At 36.6% G+C, this 21,586-nt stretch overlaps 1 protein-coding gene across 2 annotated transcripts in view; it reads left to right on the top strand.

Moving 5' to 3' along the window:
- NBEA (neurobeachin) overlaps positions 1 to 21,586 on the top strand; it is an 896,160-nt gene that overhangs the window by 797,132 nt on the left and 77,442 nt on the right. For both annotated transcript variants that reach the window (XM_028135810.2, XM_008158996.3), the window contains exons 47-48: positions 8,265 to 8,384; positions 20,695 to 20,847. In XM_028135810.2, the coding sequence (XP_027991611.2) occupies positions 8,265 to 8,384; positions 20,695 to 20,847 (273 nt within the window). The remainder of the gene's footprint in view (positions 1 to 8,264; positions 8,385 to 20,694; positions 20,848 to 21,586) is intronic.

The raw sequence follows: 21,586 nt of genomic DNA, 5'->3' as shown, positions 1-21,586 counted from the left end.
AAAACATTATCAAGGAGGGTGTTCTGAGAAATAAATGAGAATATATATTAAAATATATATATTAAGTACTAAAATATCCTATATATGATAGTACTTTGAAATATATAAAGTGAAATTCAGTGTTTATGTGTAATCAAATTAGTATGAAGTCAGATTTATAAGACTTGTGTGAATCCATAAAAGTACTTATTATTAACAGCTTGATTTCAGTTTATACTCTTTTATTCCTGATAAGCTAAACACTTTCTCAAATAAAAAATCATAACTTAACCTAATGGAATACAAATTTGAAATCGTGCAAGGGTATGGCAGAAATGCTATACACATGTATATTCTATAGATGCCCTTTTAGTACTACCCATAGTTGTGCTAAAGACAGAAATATAATGTAAACCACTTATGTAATTTAAAATTTCTAGTAGCCACATTTAAGAGTAAAAAGAAACAGGTTAAATTAATTTTAATAGATATATTTGTTAGCTCAATATATTCAAAGTGTTAAAATGTTATAATTTCAATATTTAACCAATAAAAAATTAATATTGAGATATTTTACTTCTTTGGTTAAGTCTTTGAAATCCAGAATTTATTTTATATTCATAGTTCAGTTCTAAATAGCTGTAGTTCAAGTACTCAGTAGTTACATGTGGCTGGTGGCTACTGTAGTGGACAGTACAGATCTATAGGATTGCTTTTATGGGGACCCATTTAGCCAACACATCCTGTGTTGTACTACTACAAATAGAAATATCATGGTCTAAGCTTACCAAGTTTTTAACCTAATGGCCCAAGGAATTATGATTTCCTCATCCAATCTTAATAGGAGTTTATGAAGTAGAAAATTCATTAAAATCCATGTTACTAAAAATTTGTCCATAAAAACAAAATACAGGTTAAAGTGTCTGCAATATCTTTACCTTTCAAGCATTTTAGGCCCAAAGTCATTAAACTCATTGTTAGTTTCAGTCAATATATTTAGTATGACAATGATAATAATTTAAAATCCTAATTAACTTCATACCACATTACTTTAAATTAAAAATATTATAGACAAACTACCAGTGAAGTCACTTGTCTAAATCATGACTCTGAAAAGACTCCTTTTCTTGCTAGCACCATTGGGCAAATGATGAATAAACTATTTTAGCAGAGTTTGGAGTTTCTTGATATTAAGTAGTATAAAAGGACACATTTTACTTAGAATGTTTTCATTTTTTATCTTAACCTGAACATATAGCATATATAGAGGTTATTAAATTTTATTCTCTGGCCTTAATAACCAATGTACCTTCTGAATTCAATATATTCAGTCAGTCTATTCAAAATCCATTTGTCAAACATTTAATCATAATTTTTAGGAAATCACATAGATTTTGCAATGATAATTAACTTATAAATCAATTGTTTAAAATTTGGGACTTCCTTTATAAATTGTAGGTTGCTTTAAAAACTTACCCAAGAGTCTGTTTAAACCATAATATATATATTTTTATTTTTTAATAAATGTTTTTATTGATTTTAGAGAGAGAGGAAGGGAGAGAGAGAGAGAGAGATAGAAACATCGATGAGAAAGAAACATCAACATCCATCACTGTCTCCTGCACTCCCCCTACTAGATCCAGCCTACAACCCAGGCATGTGCCTGACAGGGAATCAAACCTTGACCTCCTGATTCATGAGTCAATGCGCAACCACTGCGCCACACCAGCTGAGCATAAACCATATTATATTTTTAAAAATATTTATTTCTAGTGAAAAAAATATTAGAAACACTTTTGCAAATGTTGTAATTAAAAACAAAAAATAATGCTACTGAGTTAAATACTGTTGTCATGTTTATCTTTATTTATTTTTTACTTATTTTTTTATTTTATTGATTTTTTACAGAGAGGAAGGGAGAGGGATAGAGAGCTAGAAACATCGATGAGAGAGAATCATCGACCAGCTGCCTCCTGCACACCCCCTACCAGGGATGTGCCCGCAGCCAATGTACATGCCCTTGACCGGAATCGAACCTGGGACCTTTCAGACCGACGCTCTGTCCATTGAGCCAAACCGGTTTCGGCTGTGATGTTTGTCTTGATTACTGATGTTAAATAATTGCATGTTTACTTAGAGAAAGATGAGGAATTCTTAATCAAGAGCATGGTGAATAGGTTAATTAATAGGACTTAGAGATTCTAAGATACTTCTGGTTTCTTTCCAAAGTGATGTGAGAAAATAAACTTCCGAAGTTAAACAAAGCACAGTGGAAATAATGGTTCCTCCATTTCCCAGAATGTGATTTTGAACTGTCTCAAACATAAAACAGGAATAATTATTCCTACTCTTAAGGATAATAGTGAGGATTGAGTTAACTGAGGTAGTATAGTGCCAAGCACAGAAAGGTGCCCAGTAACTCTTAGTTCCCTTCCTTTTAGTATTTATTACCTTTCATACCAATTCAAAATATACATCTTTTTGCTCTAACCAGTTTGGCTCAGTGGATAGAGCACCGGCCTGTGGACTGAAGGGTCCCAGGTTCAATTCAGGTCAAGGGCACATACCTTGGTTTCAGGCTCCATCCCCTACCCTGATCAGGGCGCGTGTGGAAGGCAACCAATCAATGCATCTCTCTCACATTGATGTTCTCTCTGTGTGTCTCTCCTCCTTCCTTCCACTCTCTCTAAAAGTCAATGGAAAAATGTCCTAGGATGAGGAATAACAAAATATAGATATAAATATATACATATTTTCTTTGATATAGTTATATCCCAAACACTACCTATTACCCATAAATGGGCTTTGTTTAAAATAAAATGAAGTTAAGGAAAGAAGAAAAGAACAAGGGGAGAGGGACTTAAGAATTAAGATTCTTATGAGATGACTGAGCAAAAATCTAAGCGAAAAGAATATGCAAGTTGGCTAAAGAGAAGAGGAGCAGGGAACAGAGTAAAATGGCTTCGGATGGAATTATGGTCTGTAACCATTGAAAGGCAGGAAAGTTGTTAGTGTCTTTGCAGGTGGTTAAAGGTTATAGTAGAATTCAGTAGGACAGGTACTAACCAGTACAAAAAAGGTTAATTTTATTTTGCAGCACTGAAAAAGGTTTGGAAGATATGAAGTGACCTTGGGGTGAATGTAATTAGGAGAAGGAAGTCTGCCATCAGCCATTGATATTACAGGATTAACCTAAAGTTTTTAAAGCCAAACATGTGCCAATATTTTAATATCTGAAATTTCCATTCAATATTCATTCATTTGTACATTTGATTTTCTAAGCCAAAAGATTTTTTAGTGTAATAACAAAATATCTAGAAAATAGTTCAATCAGAATATGTTAGGCAAAGAAGAAAAAATTACCTTAAGCTTAATATAGCATTTGATCCTCTACCTTAGTTAAGCATGAGTCAAATATAAAAGAAAGGCCTTCCAGTGTGCTAGGAAGGTAATAGGGAAACACTTGGATAAAGATTCTCCATGGCAATCAGAGCTTGAAAAATCAATACTCACTCTTAAACAAATAGGTTATCAATTTCTATTAGTGTACACTCTACCAGTGTAGCAGCTGGAGGCCTTTAGGAATAATGAGAATGATATGTCATGTAGTCTGTGACCCTAAAACAGCTGTTAATCAAATCTTCTTAAAAGCTACTTAAAACAATGAAACATGGAATTCTTTAGTGTTCTCTGCTTTTAGGAGCCACTAGATTCATAAACTTCAAAACCAAAAATAAAAATAATTCTTCAATTTCTGATTTCTTTTCACTATGCCCATCTGTACTATTCTTGGCAGGTGTTTGTTAAGGGTTAAAAACCAGGAAGGATCATTTAGGTTGTGGTAGAGATCAGCTTTTAACGGTTGATGATAAGTAAGGCTTTACATATATAAATGGGACTTTGCTCACAACTATTTAATAGGTTATGTCAGTGGTGGAGTGTTGACCCGGGAACCCAGCGATTACTAGTACTAGTAAGATTCCAGGTCAGGGCATATCCTCGAGTTGCAGGCTTGATCCCCAAATAGGGGGCGTGCAGGAGGCAGCTGATCAGTAATTCTCTCTCATCATTGATATTTTTATCTCTCCCTCTCCTTTTCTCTCTAAAATCAATAAAAATATATTTTAAAAATATCACTGAAATAAGTCTGACCCCTCTGGACTAATCTCTGTCTACTATCTAAAGAGGAAAAAATAAAAAATAAAAATCAGCATCCTAAAATAACAAAGTGGATTCTCAACATACAACTTTTTGGTTGAACTAGTGATTAAGAACTAACAAGAAAAACTATATCTTATTCTTACCCAGCCATACCCCATCTTCCAACGCTATCTTTGTTTAGCTGTGTTCAACAAACATATATTCGACACTAACTATGAGCCAAGTGTTGTGCTGGGATCTAAGGATTCAAAGATGAGTAAGACCTAAGGAACTAAGAATCTGAATCTGGAAGAGTTGTCTCGGGAATAGGCATTCTGGGGCTGATCCCAGCAGTGAATACTTGACATAGTACAGAAGGCTGGTAGTCATTTTTATAACTCTGGATCCGGTAAGATACATCAAGCTTTCTCAATATTATTTAATCTTACTTAATTACCCCCAAGGTATTGTCATTCCAGTTAATACTGATGAAGGAACCAAGATGCTTAATACAATTATTTGAGATTAAGTAACTTGTCTAAGAGAGGTAAATGCTTCCACCAGATTCAAACTTAGATTTGTCACATTTTATTCAATTTACCATTACTATTTATAGAATTTTAATATTCTCACTTTAATTTAATTTAATGATAAGATACACTGCATTAACTACCTTGTATTTAATAGTGAGTTAAAACTCTAAAAAGCAAATTAATTAGTGAAAGAAATCTCATAATTTTTTATAAGTTGATTTTGCCATTTGTCTCTCATATCACTTAAAATCTTAAACAGTAATATGGAATTCCAGGATGTATATCTAATTTTTACCCCCTTTACCTATACATTGTTATATCTATCATTCTACATATTTTCTCTTTCATGATATTTTTCTGTCATTCAATAGTGAACATGAAATATTGGTGATACATTACAAATTTATAAAATTGATGACATCTAAGCACACTAAATTATAGGAAGGTACTGAAGAAGATGAATATTTGTAGTTGTTGCCAGACAGTTGGACTTTATGGCTAATAACAATAAGGGAATTTGAAAGGGGCAAAATAATATTTTATGGATATAGAAGAATGAAGAGATTACTAGCGTATGTTAAAGAAAAACCCTAAATATTTAGGAAAGATTTCTTAGCATTATTGAACCTAGAAGTGACATCATTCATCCTAGACTTGAGTGAAGAATTGAACCATGAAAAAGGAAATATATATTTATCTTTGTTATAGATAGCTAAGAAATCCTTAGTAAGAATGAAAGTTATTTAATCCTTTTACATATGGAAGCAAATTTAATGACATCAGCAATAATGCCTCTCTCCCAACACAACTATAGAAAAATCATTAGTATTAAATATATTAAGACCTTGTGGTAAAGTTGTTTCTTGGTTTCCAACTATGTAAACACTAGAGGCCCGGTGCACAAAATTCGTGCACTGGGGAGGGTGTCCCTCAGCCCAGCTTGCACCCTCTCTAATATGGGACCCCTTGGGGGATGTCCAACTGCAGGATTAGGCCCAATTCCTGTGGAATCGGGCCTAATCCTGCAGTTGGACATCCCTCTCACAGTCTGGGACCGCTGGCTCCTAACCGCTCACCTACCTGCCTGATTGCCCCCTAACTGCTTCCTTGCTGGCTGATTGCCTCCTAACTGCTCCTCTGCGGGCCTGATTGCCCCCAAATATCCTCCCCTGCTGGCCTGATCACCCCCAAGGCTTTTATTAGTATAGATATGACCCTGCACAGAAAATTTTACTAACCCTGCTTTACAATAAGGGCTTGACGATTGAATCATTAGGACCAGACACCAAGATTTCCTTTCTTTGAATAGTGGAGGGAACTTATCTTGTCTTTAAGTTGCCCGGAAATTAAAATGAGATAATGACTTAGAAAAGTATAAAAGCATCACATAAAGACAACTGTCTTTTTAATGAAGTGGCAAAATGAAAAACACTTTTTATTCTCACCTTCCTTCCTTTACAGCTTTTATTTAAACTTTGAAATTTATAAAAATTTCACTCCAATTTTCATTTTTTTACATTCAACATTATTTTGTATTGGTTTCAGGTTTTATATTAGTTACAGAATAGTGGTTAGACAATCATATACTTTACAAAGTGTTCCCCAATATTTCTAGTACCCACCTGGCATCATACCATCATTACAACACTATTGACTATATTCCCTATTTAAGTGACAATGGGTTTACAGGTTCCTTAAAGTCTTTCTTTTGTGTTTCTTGTCCTTCCTTTTCTTTCTCACTTCTTCCCTCATTTTCTTTATATAGTATCTCAATTGGCCATCAAAGCTCAGTGAAGGCACTGGGACATGCTTCATCCATTTTACAGACCACGAAACTGAGGCCAATTCCAGTTGGCTGTGGAACTTGACCCAGCACACAGGAAGCCCTCAGAGTCATGCTCTTTGCACTTCCTAAGGGGCAGCCGCCCAGCAAACAGAACAAACCTTCCAGTCAGGCTTCCGAGCCTCTTTCTCAAGCACCTCTTCATTGCGGATGCTCCACATTCTTTCCTCTCCCCCCATTCTTTACTGCCCCCCCCCCCTTCTCCGAAGCAGGTGGAAGGCTTCCCACTCACTGCCGAGGCATGCTCTGCTATGGGGCAGGGTGTAGCGAGCTTGCTTTTGGGTCAAGGCAGGAGCAGTAGTCACTGCCTCTGAAGTGTGAAGGCTGCCTGAGCAAGGCCCATTAGCACTGGGAGCTTCTCTGAATCACGTCAGTCAGTCCAGTACCCTGCAGTGCAGCACCCCTTCACTGAGGTGGCTCCACCCCTCAACCCCCGCCTCAGGGGTGAGGGTCCTTGCCCTCTGCCAGGAGTCCTTCCATGCCCCTTGATCCCTGGCTGGGCCCACCCACGTCTTGGGGGCACTGCAGAACCTCTGTCTCTCTGCAGATGAGGCAGATCCCTGCCCTAGGTCTCCGCAAAGCTATGAATCTGTGGCCAGAGGCCTGGTCTGGGTCTCAGCAACCACATGCCTGCAATGTTCCCAGGGACCCCCGGGAGCAGCTGGCTGGGCCCGGCCACGCCCCCCCCAGGGTGATCGCCCCCAGGACCCCCGGAACTAAGAGGATTGGGCGCAGCCATCTTGGTCTTCTCAACGGCAGGATAGGCCATCCAGAGTCCCGCCCCCAGCCTCTCGCAGGCCCAATCATGGGCATAGCGGAGTTGCGGTCAATTTGCATGTTTCTCTATTATAAGGTAGGATGTTTTGGGTGACAGACACTGTCATTGTAAATATGTCACAGGAAACTAGAAGAACAAATTAAGTAGTTTATAGTTTCTCCGAAGAGCTCTGAAAAGATATGGGAGAACTTCAAGCAGGGATTTGTATTTTAAAATGATCATCAGACCATAATGTGGTATGAGTATATTAGTCAACTTTGATTGGTAATCCAAGATGGATGTTTCCTACTTAATTCCATATTGTCATGAACAAGTGTCAGGATGATTTTCTTATTGTAGTGTTACTACATATGACCTTAGCTGTGAGGAAGAAAATCTGAGTTGTAAATGGCCAGTAGTGCAAAATCACATAGCACCATCATTTTATAGATCAGAAGGCTGAAGCCCAAGAGGCAAAATGACCTACCAAGGTTGCAGAGTGATGTTTACTGACCTAGTCAGGCCCAGACCAGCACCTGCTGATTCCTTGGCATGGTCATCTTTTCAGGACCCTACACTGTTTCCACCTTAATTGGGTTTCAAAGAAAGTCATATTTTGCCCTGGTTGGTGTGGCTCAGTGGGTTGGAACGCTGGACTGCAAGCTGAAGAGTCTGCAGTTTGATTCCTGGTCAAAGGCATATAGCTGGGTTGCAGTTTGATCCCTGGTTGGCCATGGAAGGAGCATGTCCTGGAGGCAACCAATAAATGTTTCTCTCTCTCTCTCCCTCTTACTCCCTTACTTCCACTCTCTCTAGAAAAATCAATGAAAAAATATCCTCAGGTGAGGAATAACAGAAAAAAGAAAAGAAAAGAAAAGAAAAGAAAAGAAAAGAAAAGAAAAGAAAAGAAAAGAAAAGAAAAGGAGAGTCATATTTTACAGAGGACTGAGGGAAGCTGTGTTCAGAGGGTCAAATTGTGTCTTTTGTCTTTTTCATTTTCTTTTTTGCTTAGGAACCTTTCACAACCTTCTTCCTCAATGCAAATGATGGAAAATTTGACCATCCAAATCGAACCTTCTCATCAGTTGCAAGGTCTTGGAGAACTAGCCAGAGAGATACTTCTGATGTAAAGGTAGGCTCTTTTACATGTTGACTAGAGGCCTGGTACATGAAATTCATGCACGGGAGTTGGGGGTGTCCCTCAACCCGGCCTGCACCCTCTCCAATCTGGCACCCCTTGGGGGATGTCCCACAGGATCGGGCCTAAACCGGCAGTCGGACATCCCTCTCACAATCCAGGACCGCTGGCTCCTAACTGCTCGCCTGCCTGCCTGCCTGCCTGCCTGATTGTCCCTAACCGCTTCTGTCTGCCTGCCTGATCACCCCCTAACTGCTCCCCTGCTGGCTTGATTGCCCCCAACTGCCCTCCCCTGCTGGCCCGATCACCCACAATTGCCCTCCCTTGCCAGCCTAATCGCTGCACAACTGCCCTCCCCTGCTGGCCTGATCACCCCCAATTGCCCTCCCCTCCTGGCCTGATCAGCCTCCTCCACATGAGGCAACGAAGATGATGGGACCGGCCTCCTCCGCACTGTGCAAAGCCACGGGACTCCCAGGCCTCACTGTGCAGAGCGGCCGCCAGGCCCCGCCTCCTCTGTGTGTGCAGCCATCTTGTGGCGGCCATTTTGTGGTGGACATCTTGTGATGATGTCGCACAAGGGCGTGACACCACCTAGGCTTTTATTATATAGGTATATAGGATATTAATTTAAGTTATACATATGTTGAGCCCTATCCGGGTGGCTCAGTTGGTTGGAGTGTCATCCAGTACACCAAAAGTTTGTTGCTGGTTAGATTCTTGGTAAGGGCACATACCTAGGTTGTGGGTTCCATCCCTGGTCCGGGAGTGTACAAGAGGCAACCAGTGGATGTTTTTCTCTCACATCAATGTTTCTCTTTCTCTCTCTCCCCTTCCCTCCTCCCTTCCCTTTTTTCCTCTCTCTCTCTCTCAAATCAATAAACATATACTCAGGTAAGGATAAAAAATACTTTAAAAATATGTTGAAATTCGAATTTTTAAATTTAAGTGGGCATATAGGGCATTGTATACTGCAGCTTTGTTTCATCATATTTTTAAATTATGTAGTACATCTATCCTAATAGGAAACTAAAGGAAATAATTTTGAGGTTCATAGAAAATGATTCAGGATTCTTTTATATTATTCAGTTGAGGTACTTTCATTATTTCAAAAAATTCCTACTAATTTAGATAGAATAATCTGGAGGTGGAAAGAAAAGCCCATAAATTGACTTTCCTGCTGTTAACTCAATTTTTGGCCCATTCCATAAAACACAGCAGGAATTGGATTTGTCCTTAATGTGTCATATTGTTATAGCTTGCCCTGCATTGGGTTTATGTAGCCTGGGGCAATTAATAAAGCATTAATGACAAGACCCATTTAAAATGTAGGCTCTTCTGTATAGCCTTAGCTTTTACTTGACTGTGCCTGGGGACACTTGCAACAATACACGTTAGATTAAACCAACACACACAAGATATGTAGGAATAGACAGAGAGAAGAGCAATTTTACAGTTCATACTGCTTAACTATTGTTAAATATAAACACCTATTACTCATTATATGGACTTTTGTTTAAAAAATGGTTATATTCAAAACAATAAAATACATTTGTTCTCTCATTTTTCTCATTCCCTCCTCCCCCTGTTAATAAAATTAAATGACCAGGTTATTGCACTGGTATATGTGTTTCTTATTTTAAGCCTTTTTATTTTAAGGCAGATTTTTCCCCATTACTGTCATCATACGTGATAAAAAATGTTATAATATCATTCCATTTAGGTTCTTAATCCAACAAAAAGCAGTGAATTAAAGTCAAAATTGTAATTTTCTTATTTATGCTTATCTATTGCAAACATTTTTAAAAGGCAATTATAATGTTACTGAACTATAAGAAAAGTGGATGGGTACAACTTTTGTTTAGTTCTATTAGTTTGCATAGTGAATGTTAATTTATACCCACAACATATTCACACTTGGAAATAAAATAATTTAACATGTATCCTTACTATGTTAAACTCTTAAGGCCCACATTGTCCTCTTAACAGACTTATAACTTGACTGAGAAATTAAACTCAAAAAACATCATTTAAACTGATTTAAGACCAGCAAAATCAGGGAGAGAGTTTGTTTAATATATAATAACATTTTGAGCATTAAAAGAAAATGGAGAGTCCATAGGATTCTAGAATTTGCACTGTTCATAAAAAGCATTCAATAAATATGTTATATGGGAGTTAAATATTCTTACCTGTATTTTAAGACTTCCTATTCTAGGTAAGACTATGCATATCTTAATTCAGAGTTTTGTAACCATATAGTGGCAAACTCTTTTAACTAAAAATGCCTGTCCACTTCTATTTGACATCCTCAAAAGAGAGAGAGAGAGAGAGAGAGAGAGAGAGAGAGAGAGAGAGAGAGAGAGAGAGAGAGAAACTTGGCTTTACAACTTAATTCAAAGATTCATCCACAAGCCCACACATACATCAGTTAGTCATTCTAATTTATGAATATAGATAGAATTTTAGGCTTTACTTTCTATCTTGAGCACTTTATTGATGCTTTTGATCACCAAATATCTCATCAAGTTGCATGTCAGTCTCTGATGATCAATGCCCATACTAGACTTTTCCTTCTAAAAGTGCTGGAAGAATTCTTACATGTTCTGAAACTTTTCAGAAACATTTACATTTTGTTATTATGATCTTTGGCTCCTGGGGTGACATCATCAAGGACAAAGACCAGCAGTGCTCTGCTAATATGGGAGGTGTTTTATTTTTATTCTCAAGTAGCCCATGAATCCAAACAGGTAGCATCCCTCCACTTCCCGACTTCGTTAGTTCATGAGAAGTGCATTTCCCCAGCTTGGCATGACATGGATTGCTGTCATTTTTAGTTCTCTGCTGCCACCCTACCCCTTTTATGTTTCACGATAATGTATCTTGGAATATTCCCATGTAGTCCCTTTCTTTTTAAAGGCTGCACAATGCATGCAATACAATAACTTATTGTCATAATCTCTTATTGATGGATTGTTTGTCTTTGTAACTCTGATTGTTTCTACTAAACTCAAAGTTACAGTAAACATTCTTATATAGACATCTTGATGAACTTTTTGTATCCATGTAAAGGATGATTTCTGTTAATGGGACTGGTGGTTCAAAGGCTATATATACATTATTAATTTTGAAAGATATTGCCAGACCATGGTTCCCAAAGATGATAATTTACTCCATACAACAGTGTGTGGATGTCTCCTTCCCCATGCCCCCATCACTGCTATTATTAATAAACAGCATAACTTTGGCTAATCTGGTAAGTAAAAATGGAGTTGTCTTTGTTTTGGCTTGCATTTCATTAATTATGAGTTAAGTTGTGCATTACTCATAAATTTATTGACCTGTAAACTTGCTCATATTTTTTGCCCATTTTCAGTCAAGTCATATCTCTTTCTTTTATTGATTTGAAAAAGATCCTTGAAATTGCAAAAAGTTGCATTGCAAATATGACTTCTCAGTCTTTCAGTTTTGCTATCTATAATAATCTATAATAATAAAAGCACATTATGCTAATTAGACTGGATGTCCTTCTGGATGAAGCCCAGGCGGTGGAATCCGAGGCAGAGGCGGCCACTGCGGTGGTGGGGGCCGAACCCCTTGCACAAATTTCGTGCATCGGGCCTCTAGTCTAAACATATAAAAGGTTAATATGCAAAGTGTCCCCTTGGGAGTTCAACGGAAGAACGAGAGTTTGCTCATTTGCTATGATGTGCACTGACCACCAGGGGTTGGCACGGAACATAGCAGGCGACCAGCGGTGGTGGCAGGGCGATGAGGGCATGAGGGAAGGAGGAGGCGGGGAGATGGGAAGGCGGGGAACCTGATCAGCCCTGATCACCAGCCAGGCCTAGGGGACCCTACCCGTGCACAAATTTTGTGCACCAGGCCTCTAGTATTACTGTATTTCAATTATGTTTAGGTTGTTGTTGGTGGTGTGTGTGTGTGTGTGTGTGTGTGTGTGTGTTCAAATATATCAATCTTTTCCTTCTAGCGTAAGAATTTTGGGTTTCTCATTAAGAGAATGTTTAAAATATTTTGTAATACTGGTGGTACTTTGAGATTTTCTAAATTCATATTTAAATATATTGATTAAAGTGTACAATATTTCTCCCTAAAATAATACCATATTTAGCAGGAAAGAATATGTTACCAAGAGTAATAATAGTTTTGCTAACTATTTTTCTGCTGAGCTTTCTGTTTTTTTATCCCTAAGCTGTAAAACTAAACAGCTATGTGATATAATTGTAAAGAAATGATTTTCCATTTTTAAAGAAAAGTATCTCTACAATATCTACTTAGACAATCACATAAGGGATAAGTAGAGCAGAGTCGAGAGTCGATGGTTTTATTCTGTCTCTCATTATTAATGTCAGTCTTCTGGTGGAAATGAATACAAGCTGGGCAGAGAAGGACTGCTGGTGAAGTAGCCTCTCAGGAGAGAGGTTTGCAGAGTTAAAACAGACCAGTTAGTTTTTACTTTATATCTTTTATTTCTCCAGTATAGTCTTGGTAACAATGACATTCAACTTTGTGAAGTTCTTATACTGATTTTCCTTAATGCATTCAATAGCTGTTATATTACTTTTGAATAACTATGTAGATGTCAGAAAAGGTAGCTGCCACAAAATGACATTAAGGTGACATAGTGTAAATTAATACAGTTAATGGAGGTGTTCACTACTGACTCATTGACCCATTATAAGCTCTTGTGGAATAAACGAATGCCAGGGCATCAATCTTTTAGAAAAATGGAAGAAAAGAGATGGCAGTTTTAAAACCTTGCAGTGAATTATATTTGAAAAGTGAAAACATCTGGGTTAGTTTTGATTTCACTAGGAAGCCATAAAATGGTGTGCTCACTCAGCAAAATATATTAAACTGCAATGTCAGATTTGATGCAATAGGTATACAATTATGATAGTGTTAATAGTGGCCTTCTATCATTCTAAGACATACTATCAAGTCCAATTGTCCTGCAGCATGAACTTGTCATAAGCTTGTAAATTAGAAATTATGTTTGAGGATATTTTCTTCTTATTAATGGAACGCACATAATACTATTGACTGTACCATGAGGTTTTAGTATAGCAGTTAAAATAAGCTAGAAATCACATTTACAGATACAAAATGGCCATTATAATATTCATCTTGCCATTTCTTTAATAATATTTGATGTCTTTGTGCACCAATTTTCATTTAGGGGATTTTAAACTACTTTGACTATTTCCTTAAAGAGAAGCTGATTAACAGAAATCTATCAACTGGAAGAGAGTACACAGAAGAGCTATTATTATAAGTAGACAGGCTAGTGCATAAAGTACATCTGTAGGAGCACACTTACAAATTATAATAGTAGTTCATTCTTTTTGAATAATTCTCATTAGTTTTCAAATATGCTTTTTTTTCTGCTTATTTGATACAGTTCTCGAGATAGTTGTGTAAGATAGCTGTCACTATTCTCTAAAGGAGGTTCACAGATAATAAGTGACATAACAGGTAAAAAGGAAGCTAGTAGTAGCACTGAGGGCTATTGAGTTATTTCTAGTCTTTATCTATTGGCTGGTACACAGATTTAATTCTTCTGCATGATTATATGATCATATCCAGTCACTAAGACTACTTGGAGTAATTGACATTTATTACTGTGTAAATAACCATTCCAAACTTTAATGGCTTAAAAATCATTTTTTTTCCTCAGTGTTCTGCAATCAGACTAGGCTTCATCAGGTACAGCTTGTCTTTCATCCATATGGGGTCAAATAGGGTGGCCCATCTGGGTCTAGAGGATTCAAGATGACTACACTCGTGTTTTGTGCCTCACCTGAACTGGCTAGAGCAGCTAGAGATTATTTAGGTCTGTCTGTCTCTCTACGTCAAGCATGTCAAACTTGCGACCCATGGGCCGCGTGCAGCCCACAACGCATATTTTTTGCGGCCCAGCTAATATAAAAGTATGTAAGAAACATTTTAATGAAAATTTCGTAACTCAATTTTTATAATATCCTGTTACACATAATTAATAATAACGAACTACAAGTTTGCTAATGACTGATTACTATACTAGTAATCGTGTTGCATTCATTTCCCTTAAGGCCTTATGCGCAGGCGCACCATTTCTCTCCACTAATACTAGCAGCAAATATTTTAGCAGCCGATTGCTATGTCATTAGTCTTGTACTGACTTGTTTGGTGTGTGCAACAGGAAATATTTCTCTTTTGGAGAACAAGAAAAATAGGTTTATTTGCATTATGCTTATTAATTTGTGCAGTTATTCAGTGTCTGGTAAGTTAATGTTCAAGAAAAAATGTTAATTTTTATTAACATGTTCCATTACTTTATGTTAACGATTACTCATTTATTTCAGCCCTTTCTATTCAGCCCTTTGTATCTCTATCAAAATAAACCTACGTTTCTATGAAAATTGAAGCTTTTGTTTTTTTGCAGCCCACATACACTTAAAGCTTGTTTATTTGGCCCATGTTAGCATTTGAGTTTGACATGCTTGCTCTACATGATCTTTCTAGCAAGGTAGCTGCACCACTTTATGTAGTAATTGGCTTCTAAGGGGATGAAAACAGAAGCTGAAAGGTCCCTGAAGTCTTACACTTATCTGGAAGCCCTGCAGTGTCAGTTTGAAATAAGCCAGCCATATTTTAAGAGAGGAGACATAGACTCCACCTCTTTATGGGAGCAGTGGTAAAGTGGAAATGCCAAAAGGCATGTGGGGTGGAAGGTCTGGTTACAGCAATCTTTGAAAAACTCTACAAGCCACTAATTTAAAACAATTGTAAGTTCAACTTTGGTTTATATCATTCAATCTGTGCATTTAGACAAAACCTAAATCTGAAGTACACATAGCATAAAAATAGGTCTGATTAGCCGAGGTAAGTCTGTCTAATATATTTGATTAACAAATACTTTGATCATTTTAAAGTCTACATAGGTATTCGTTTGAACAGATATTTGAACTAACAGAGCTTTTTACTAATCACAGATGTACTTTTGTACTGATAAACTCAGCCATAATATTTTTATTTGCTTCTTTAAAAAATCAATTAGAGAGAGAGAGAGAGAGAGAGAGAGAGAGAGAGAGAGAGAGAGAGAATAGCTTCTAAAGAATAGCTTGTGTAAAGCTATTAAATGTATTGTTTCATACACATTACCCCCATTTAATCCTTTTATTTACACTGTGAGTTAGATGCTATCATCATCACAATTTTGCATGAGAAACTGATTATTTTCAAGAGGTTAAGAAACTTATAATAGCCAAGATCTGTAAACAGTCCAAATGACCATCAGTAGATGAGTAGATAAAAAAGCTGTGGTACATGTACACAATAGAATATTGTGCAGCCATGAAAAAAGAAGAAACTCTTACCTTTGTGATAGCGTAGATGAACTTGGAGATTATTATGCTAAGTGAAATAAGCCAGTCAGAGAAAGACAAATACCATATGATGTCACTTATATATGGAATCTAATGAACAAAATGAACTGACAAAAGAAAGACACTTGGGCTAGCCAGAAGTCTGTATTTGAACTCAGATCTCTTTGATTTCAGTGCATATGAAGTAGCACTTCCCTGATAAAAGAAGAGACAGTTTCACAACTGCCTACCCAACCAGACTCCCCATTAGCTACAACTAACTGGTAGCCGTGAGGTAATTCTGCTTTACTTAACACAATTTGAAAGCCATGACCTTCAATATTTTTTATCACTATTTCATGCCTGAAATTCAGGGTATGATAAATTATTGATTCATTTTTCATTCCACAGATATGTATTGAATACCTATTATATGTGAGGCCGCTTCTTAGCAAATAAGTGATGAGCAAATGAGCAAGATAGACAAGATCCCTGCTGTCATGGGATTTCCATTACAGTGGGACATGGAGGCATAAATAAAACAATAAGCGCTGTGCAGACAAGTAAAATGAAGTCATATAGAGTTACTGGGTTGCTGTTTTAAAAGGTGAAATGTAGGAAATGGGAGAGCTTGGACCCTGGATTTAAAGTGTTTGGCTTTGATTTCTGGCTTAACCATCTATTTGTAGCATAAGCATTATCAGATTACTTAGCATAACTCTCTTTGCCTCAGTGTTCATGGCTATAAATAAAGTGAGAAAAATAAGAATACCTATCTATGAAGTTTTTGTGAAGATCAAGAGAAATGCAGAAAGCACTTGGAATAGTCCCAAGACATAGTAAGATACAAAAACAAAACAAAACAAAACAAAAGAACATATAATACCTGCTGTTTTAAGATTGAACGAGCAGAGGTCATGTTTCAGCTGATTCAGAGCAGGTGCAGTTCTGTCATCTTCTGTGACCTCACAGTTGAATGTCAGAGATGAGACTCTCTTATTCATTAGGTTTATTTTTAAAGATAAGTGATTTCTAATTAATATAAATGTGAGTGTAAGTTCACATTTACATATTAACTTTTAACTTTTAAATGCCATTTGAAACAAGATTTAAAAACATTAAGACAGAGGCATAAATCGTGCACCCACGCGGCTGCTTCAGTGACTTCTCCAGACGTTTTGTGATTTTACTCGCTTTCTCTTCCTCTTTATAAAACTCCCCTGGCTTGGGACTTCAGGGTTCAGACAGTTTAATTATTCTCTGATCTTTTCTAGGAATCTTTCAAATAAGCCACACTTCAAGAATGTGTTCATTTTGCTTTAAAGATGTGTCTGTTTTGTGATTGTTCCCACTATTAGAAATCTGAGGGTTTCTTTGTCCCTTCACACATCAAGCCTATTTCGTTTACACTAACACCTTCATTAACACCCCAATTTATGGCCATATTCTGAGTGGCCAGATGAGTGTTGGAGTAGAGAGAAAGTCTCCTGTGGGGTCCTCCTGAAGGCTATGGAAGTGCTGCTTCTTCATGACTGGCCCGATTCAAGTCCTCCCAAGTGTTCCTACTGAGTGCTCTTCCTGCCGCCATTCTGAACAACCCTTTCAGCTTCCTTTTGTTCTGTCTGACGGTGGCTCTCCGCCCCCTCTTTCTAGAGTGCTTGAATTAAAATGAAATAAGTCTTGCTTCTGTCAGTTCTGCACTTTGTGTACAATTGTGCTGGCAACTTTAAAAACAACCTTTTCTAAATTTAAATTTAACTTTTTATACTTTTCTAAAACTAGAATAACCAAGATAACTTTTTTTAAAAAACTGCAAAATTTCCCCTCAAGAGTAACACATTTTGTTTCTAGGCTCCTGCACTTTTATTTAATAAACTGCTTCATTGGCTTTTTTCCTGTCTTGAAGCATTCTCCCAACACAGTCCCCAGAAGATTTCTACTGATATTAAAATAACTTATCTAATATCTTCAGTAGTTTAATATTTAATGAGCACCTGCTGTATACAAAGTATATCACCAAGAACTATGGGGGAATTCAACAATATATAAACCTCACAAAATAAGGCTTAAAATCTGTTTTAGCTCAAAGTTTTGTTAAAATCTAGGCTTCTTATGCCTTTGTGAGTCTAATTCAATGATATTCAGTGAAATACTATTATAATGGTAAGTAACCACATATTTTATATGACCCTATTGCATGGAAAGAATGGAAAATAATATGTGAAAAATATTAGAGCACTAAGAAAGTTAAAACTAAATTGAGAGTCTTTGGGCTGTTTTTAAAAATACACATGCTGCTGTATCCACGTGGATATATACCCCTCTCTGTCCTCAAGGAATCTTACATCGTCTAGTTCTAGAGATAGGACATGAATACAAACAACATGAAAGGCAGTAGGGGAACCCCTGACTTCCGTGAGCCTATTGCACCCCAACCAGCAGCTACATGGGCTTCTATTCCTTTTCCTCTTCTGACCATTTGGGATGCTATTGCTATTTAGTGTTACACAAAATGGGTAATTTTCAAATAGCAATGTTATTTATCTTCTCTACATCTTTTACCAAATAGTGAGAGCAAGATCAAAAGAAAATTGTATGTTTTATCTTAATGGATTGAAATAACAAGTTAACAATGATTGTCTTGGTTAGCTTGGGCTGCTGTATTTTACCATAACGTAGGTAGCTTACAAACAACAGAAATTGATCCCTTGCAGCTCTGGAGCTGTGTCAGGGCACCCACACAGCCAGGCTATGTGCCTGGTGAGAGCCTGTTTCCTGGCTCAGATCCAGGGCCATATTCTTGCTATGTCTTCACACGGCAAAGAGGAGCACGCTCTCTCAGAACAAGGACATGGCCTCATCCAATGCTAATTACCTTCCAAAGGCTTCAACATTTGAATTTTAGGGAAATAAAAACATTTGATTTGTAACCATTATGCATTTCTGATTTGAGTACAAATATATGAGAATAGCAATGATACTTTACTTCTGCCTCCTAATTAGAGACCACACCTTTACAACATTGTTTCTTTAACACAATATGATACTAGCTGTCATGCTTACCCAGCCCAGAAATTGACTCCTTATAATCCTTGCTGATCTAATATTGCTGAAGCATCCTTTTACCCTTGTCTTATCCACTAACTAAGCTATATCATTATTTGCAAATAAGGCTGTTTGTTTACCTATTAGTTTTCCTTTCAGCCCTCCTCAATTTCCCTTTTAACATTCAAGTCAGTAAAAATTGACAGAGACTCAGATATAGGACCTGCCTGCAGGCTCTGTCAGGGAAGGCTCAGCAAATGAACAATGGTTTCTGTGAGCACTTCTGTCTGGAAGAAAGCTACCCCTGCAGCTCTCACTCTGATGCCAGACAATTCAGTTCCTCACCATATGTCCCTGGTGCTTTTCAAAATGCTGGCCTAGCACTAGAGCTCAGAGAGAATAAGTTCGAGTAAGTCTGTGCCTTTTAAAAATAACTCCTTGGACTTCAATAGCCTTCTTTCTCACTCAGCCACAATCCCACTGGTTTTCCATAGCCAGATGTTATGGAGACTTCTCTTCCTGGCACTAGAATACTGGGCTGGGGGTTTGGGTGTGGTGCTGGGACCCCTCGCTCCTCAGGTAGAACCTCCACAGCTGAGATAACCTTCCTGATTTTTAACTGCCACACTTGGGTATGGAACCGGCCTGTTCTGTTTCTCTGCCCTTCCTACCAGTCTCTATGGGACTTGTTCTTTATATCCTTAGTTATAGGACTTCTGTTCAGCTAGATTTCAGGTAATTCTTAATGATGGTTGTTCTGTAGTTTAGTTGTAATTTTGATGTGGTTGTGGGAGGAGGTGAGTACTCAGTTTAGCTACTCTATCATCTTGACTGAACAAGTGGGGGGGGGGGGCTGAAGAATCCAATTTACTTGAAGAACTCAGTGTCTGGTAGTCTTTAAAAATATGATATGTATCACCAGACAAGACCACAGTGAGGTTTGATTGTACCACACAAATAAATGTCCTTATGCTTTTCACAATATATTTTAAAGTTAATTTAATTCTCATCTTGGTATTGGAAAACATCAGTATTTTTTTCATGGTATAGATGGTATGTATACATAACAACTTCAGTGGTTTTTCTGTTTTCATTTTCTCCAGTGGCTATATAAAAAAGCAAAACAAAAACTTTTAGGCTCATAAAATCAGTTCATTTCGATATCAGATTTATTCTCAAGTGACAAAAACCACATATTAGACTTTGTACATCAACTACATTTGCCTTGATCCCAGTTGTTAATATCTTTCTTATATGCAGGTAGCACACGTTTTCTTTGAATCCAATTTATTAAGAACTTACTATTGAGGTGTCATGCATTAAACATGTAAAACTTATTATGTTGCATATTATCTCTTATACCCACTGTTTATTAGTGGGTATAAAAATAATTTATTTTGCAAAATTACAAAATAAAACTGAATCTCTTTATAGAAATTATGCATTGTAATTGCCAGTATAGTCAGAAAAAAAGTAGGAGACATGATTTTTAACCAATACTGACAAAACCTTTTTTTTTTAATTTGAATGTTTCATTAATAATATTCAGAAAAGTTTACTAAACTGCATAGACTTGTAAATATAGCCTTATATATTTCTTTACTAATGCTATTGTGAACTATTATTGATTTTATAACTCATTTCTCTTAACTAATTTGTGGCAAGATAAGATTAAAAATCTTATAAAGATAACTTATCAAGCAAATTAGTTAAGAAAAATGTTTATCTTCCTAGATTCTTATCTAAATAAAATTAAGTTAAGAATAAAATAAATTAATAAAATATTAGATTTAAATAAATTATTTAATTCCATTTAGTTAAATTATAAATTGATAGTGTTATTCAACTGATTTTTAAAGTGGTTTAATATGCTACATTTTTATTTTGGGCAGGAACTGATTCCAGAGTTCTATTACCTACCAGAGATGTTTGTCAACAGTAATGGATATAGTCTTGGAGTCAGAGAAGATGAAGTGGTGATAAATAATGTTGATCTTCCCCCTTGGGCAAAAAAACCTGAAGACTTTGTAAGGATCAACAGGATGGTAAGAGAGATTTTGTTTTTGCTTCAGCAGTCACCAAAAAATAGAAATACTCCGTAGTTTTGTTTTGTTTCTAACTATTAACAAATTGTCATTTAACATTTATAAGTATAAGGTTAAAAATTTAAGAGGAAAAATAAAACATTTTACTGTTGTCTTTTGACACCATTCTCGACTGTAGAGTGGATATTCCTTTCATGAGGACTAATAAAGGAATGCTAACTTAGTTATATTTGCTCTCTTAGGAGAAGACAATCAGATGAGCATCTGTTGACTAATATAACATATTCTAAAATGCTTAAAATAAATCCCACTCCTTATTTTTCTCTACTGACTAAATATGCTTTCTTTTTCACGCATAAATTATTCAAAACAAAATAATTTAATTTAGAACATATTTATATGGAGAAAATTATAAGCTGTGAAACATAGCTTAGAGTGTAATATACTGACTTTAAGAGAACACCCATCTAGAAAACATTCTTTGGGAAAATGTCATTACTTTTTAAATCTGTATGATAGATGCCTGGGTGTTCAAATAAAAACATGTAATAATCTAAATGATTTTAACATGCTTTTAAGTCAGGTCCAAACTAGTCACTTAGGCAAGCAAAGTAGCCAAAAATTGTTGGATCACTTTTTCTGTGCTCATTCTGTTGAATTCAATTGATTGAACAAAAGTTTTCATGTGGGTGCTAATTATTAATAAGTGCTAATAGATGTATTGGGAAGAGTATAAATT

The sequence above is a fragment of the Eptesicus fuscus genome, chromosome 8 (assembly GCF_027574615.1).
Source record: "Eptesicus fuscus isolate TK198812 chromosome 8, DD_ASM_mEF_20220401, whole genome shotgun sequence".
NCBI lineage: Eukaryota > Metazoa > Chordata > Mammalia > Chiroptera > Vespertilionidae > Eptesicus > Eptesicus fuscus.
The sequence above is the reverse complement of the archived record's forward strand: the minus strand, read 5'-3'. Positions and strand labels throughout refer to the sequence as shown.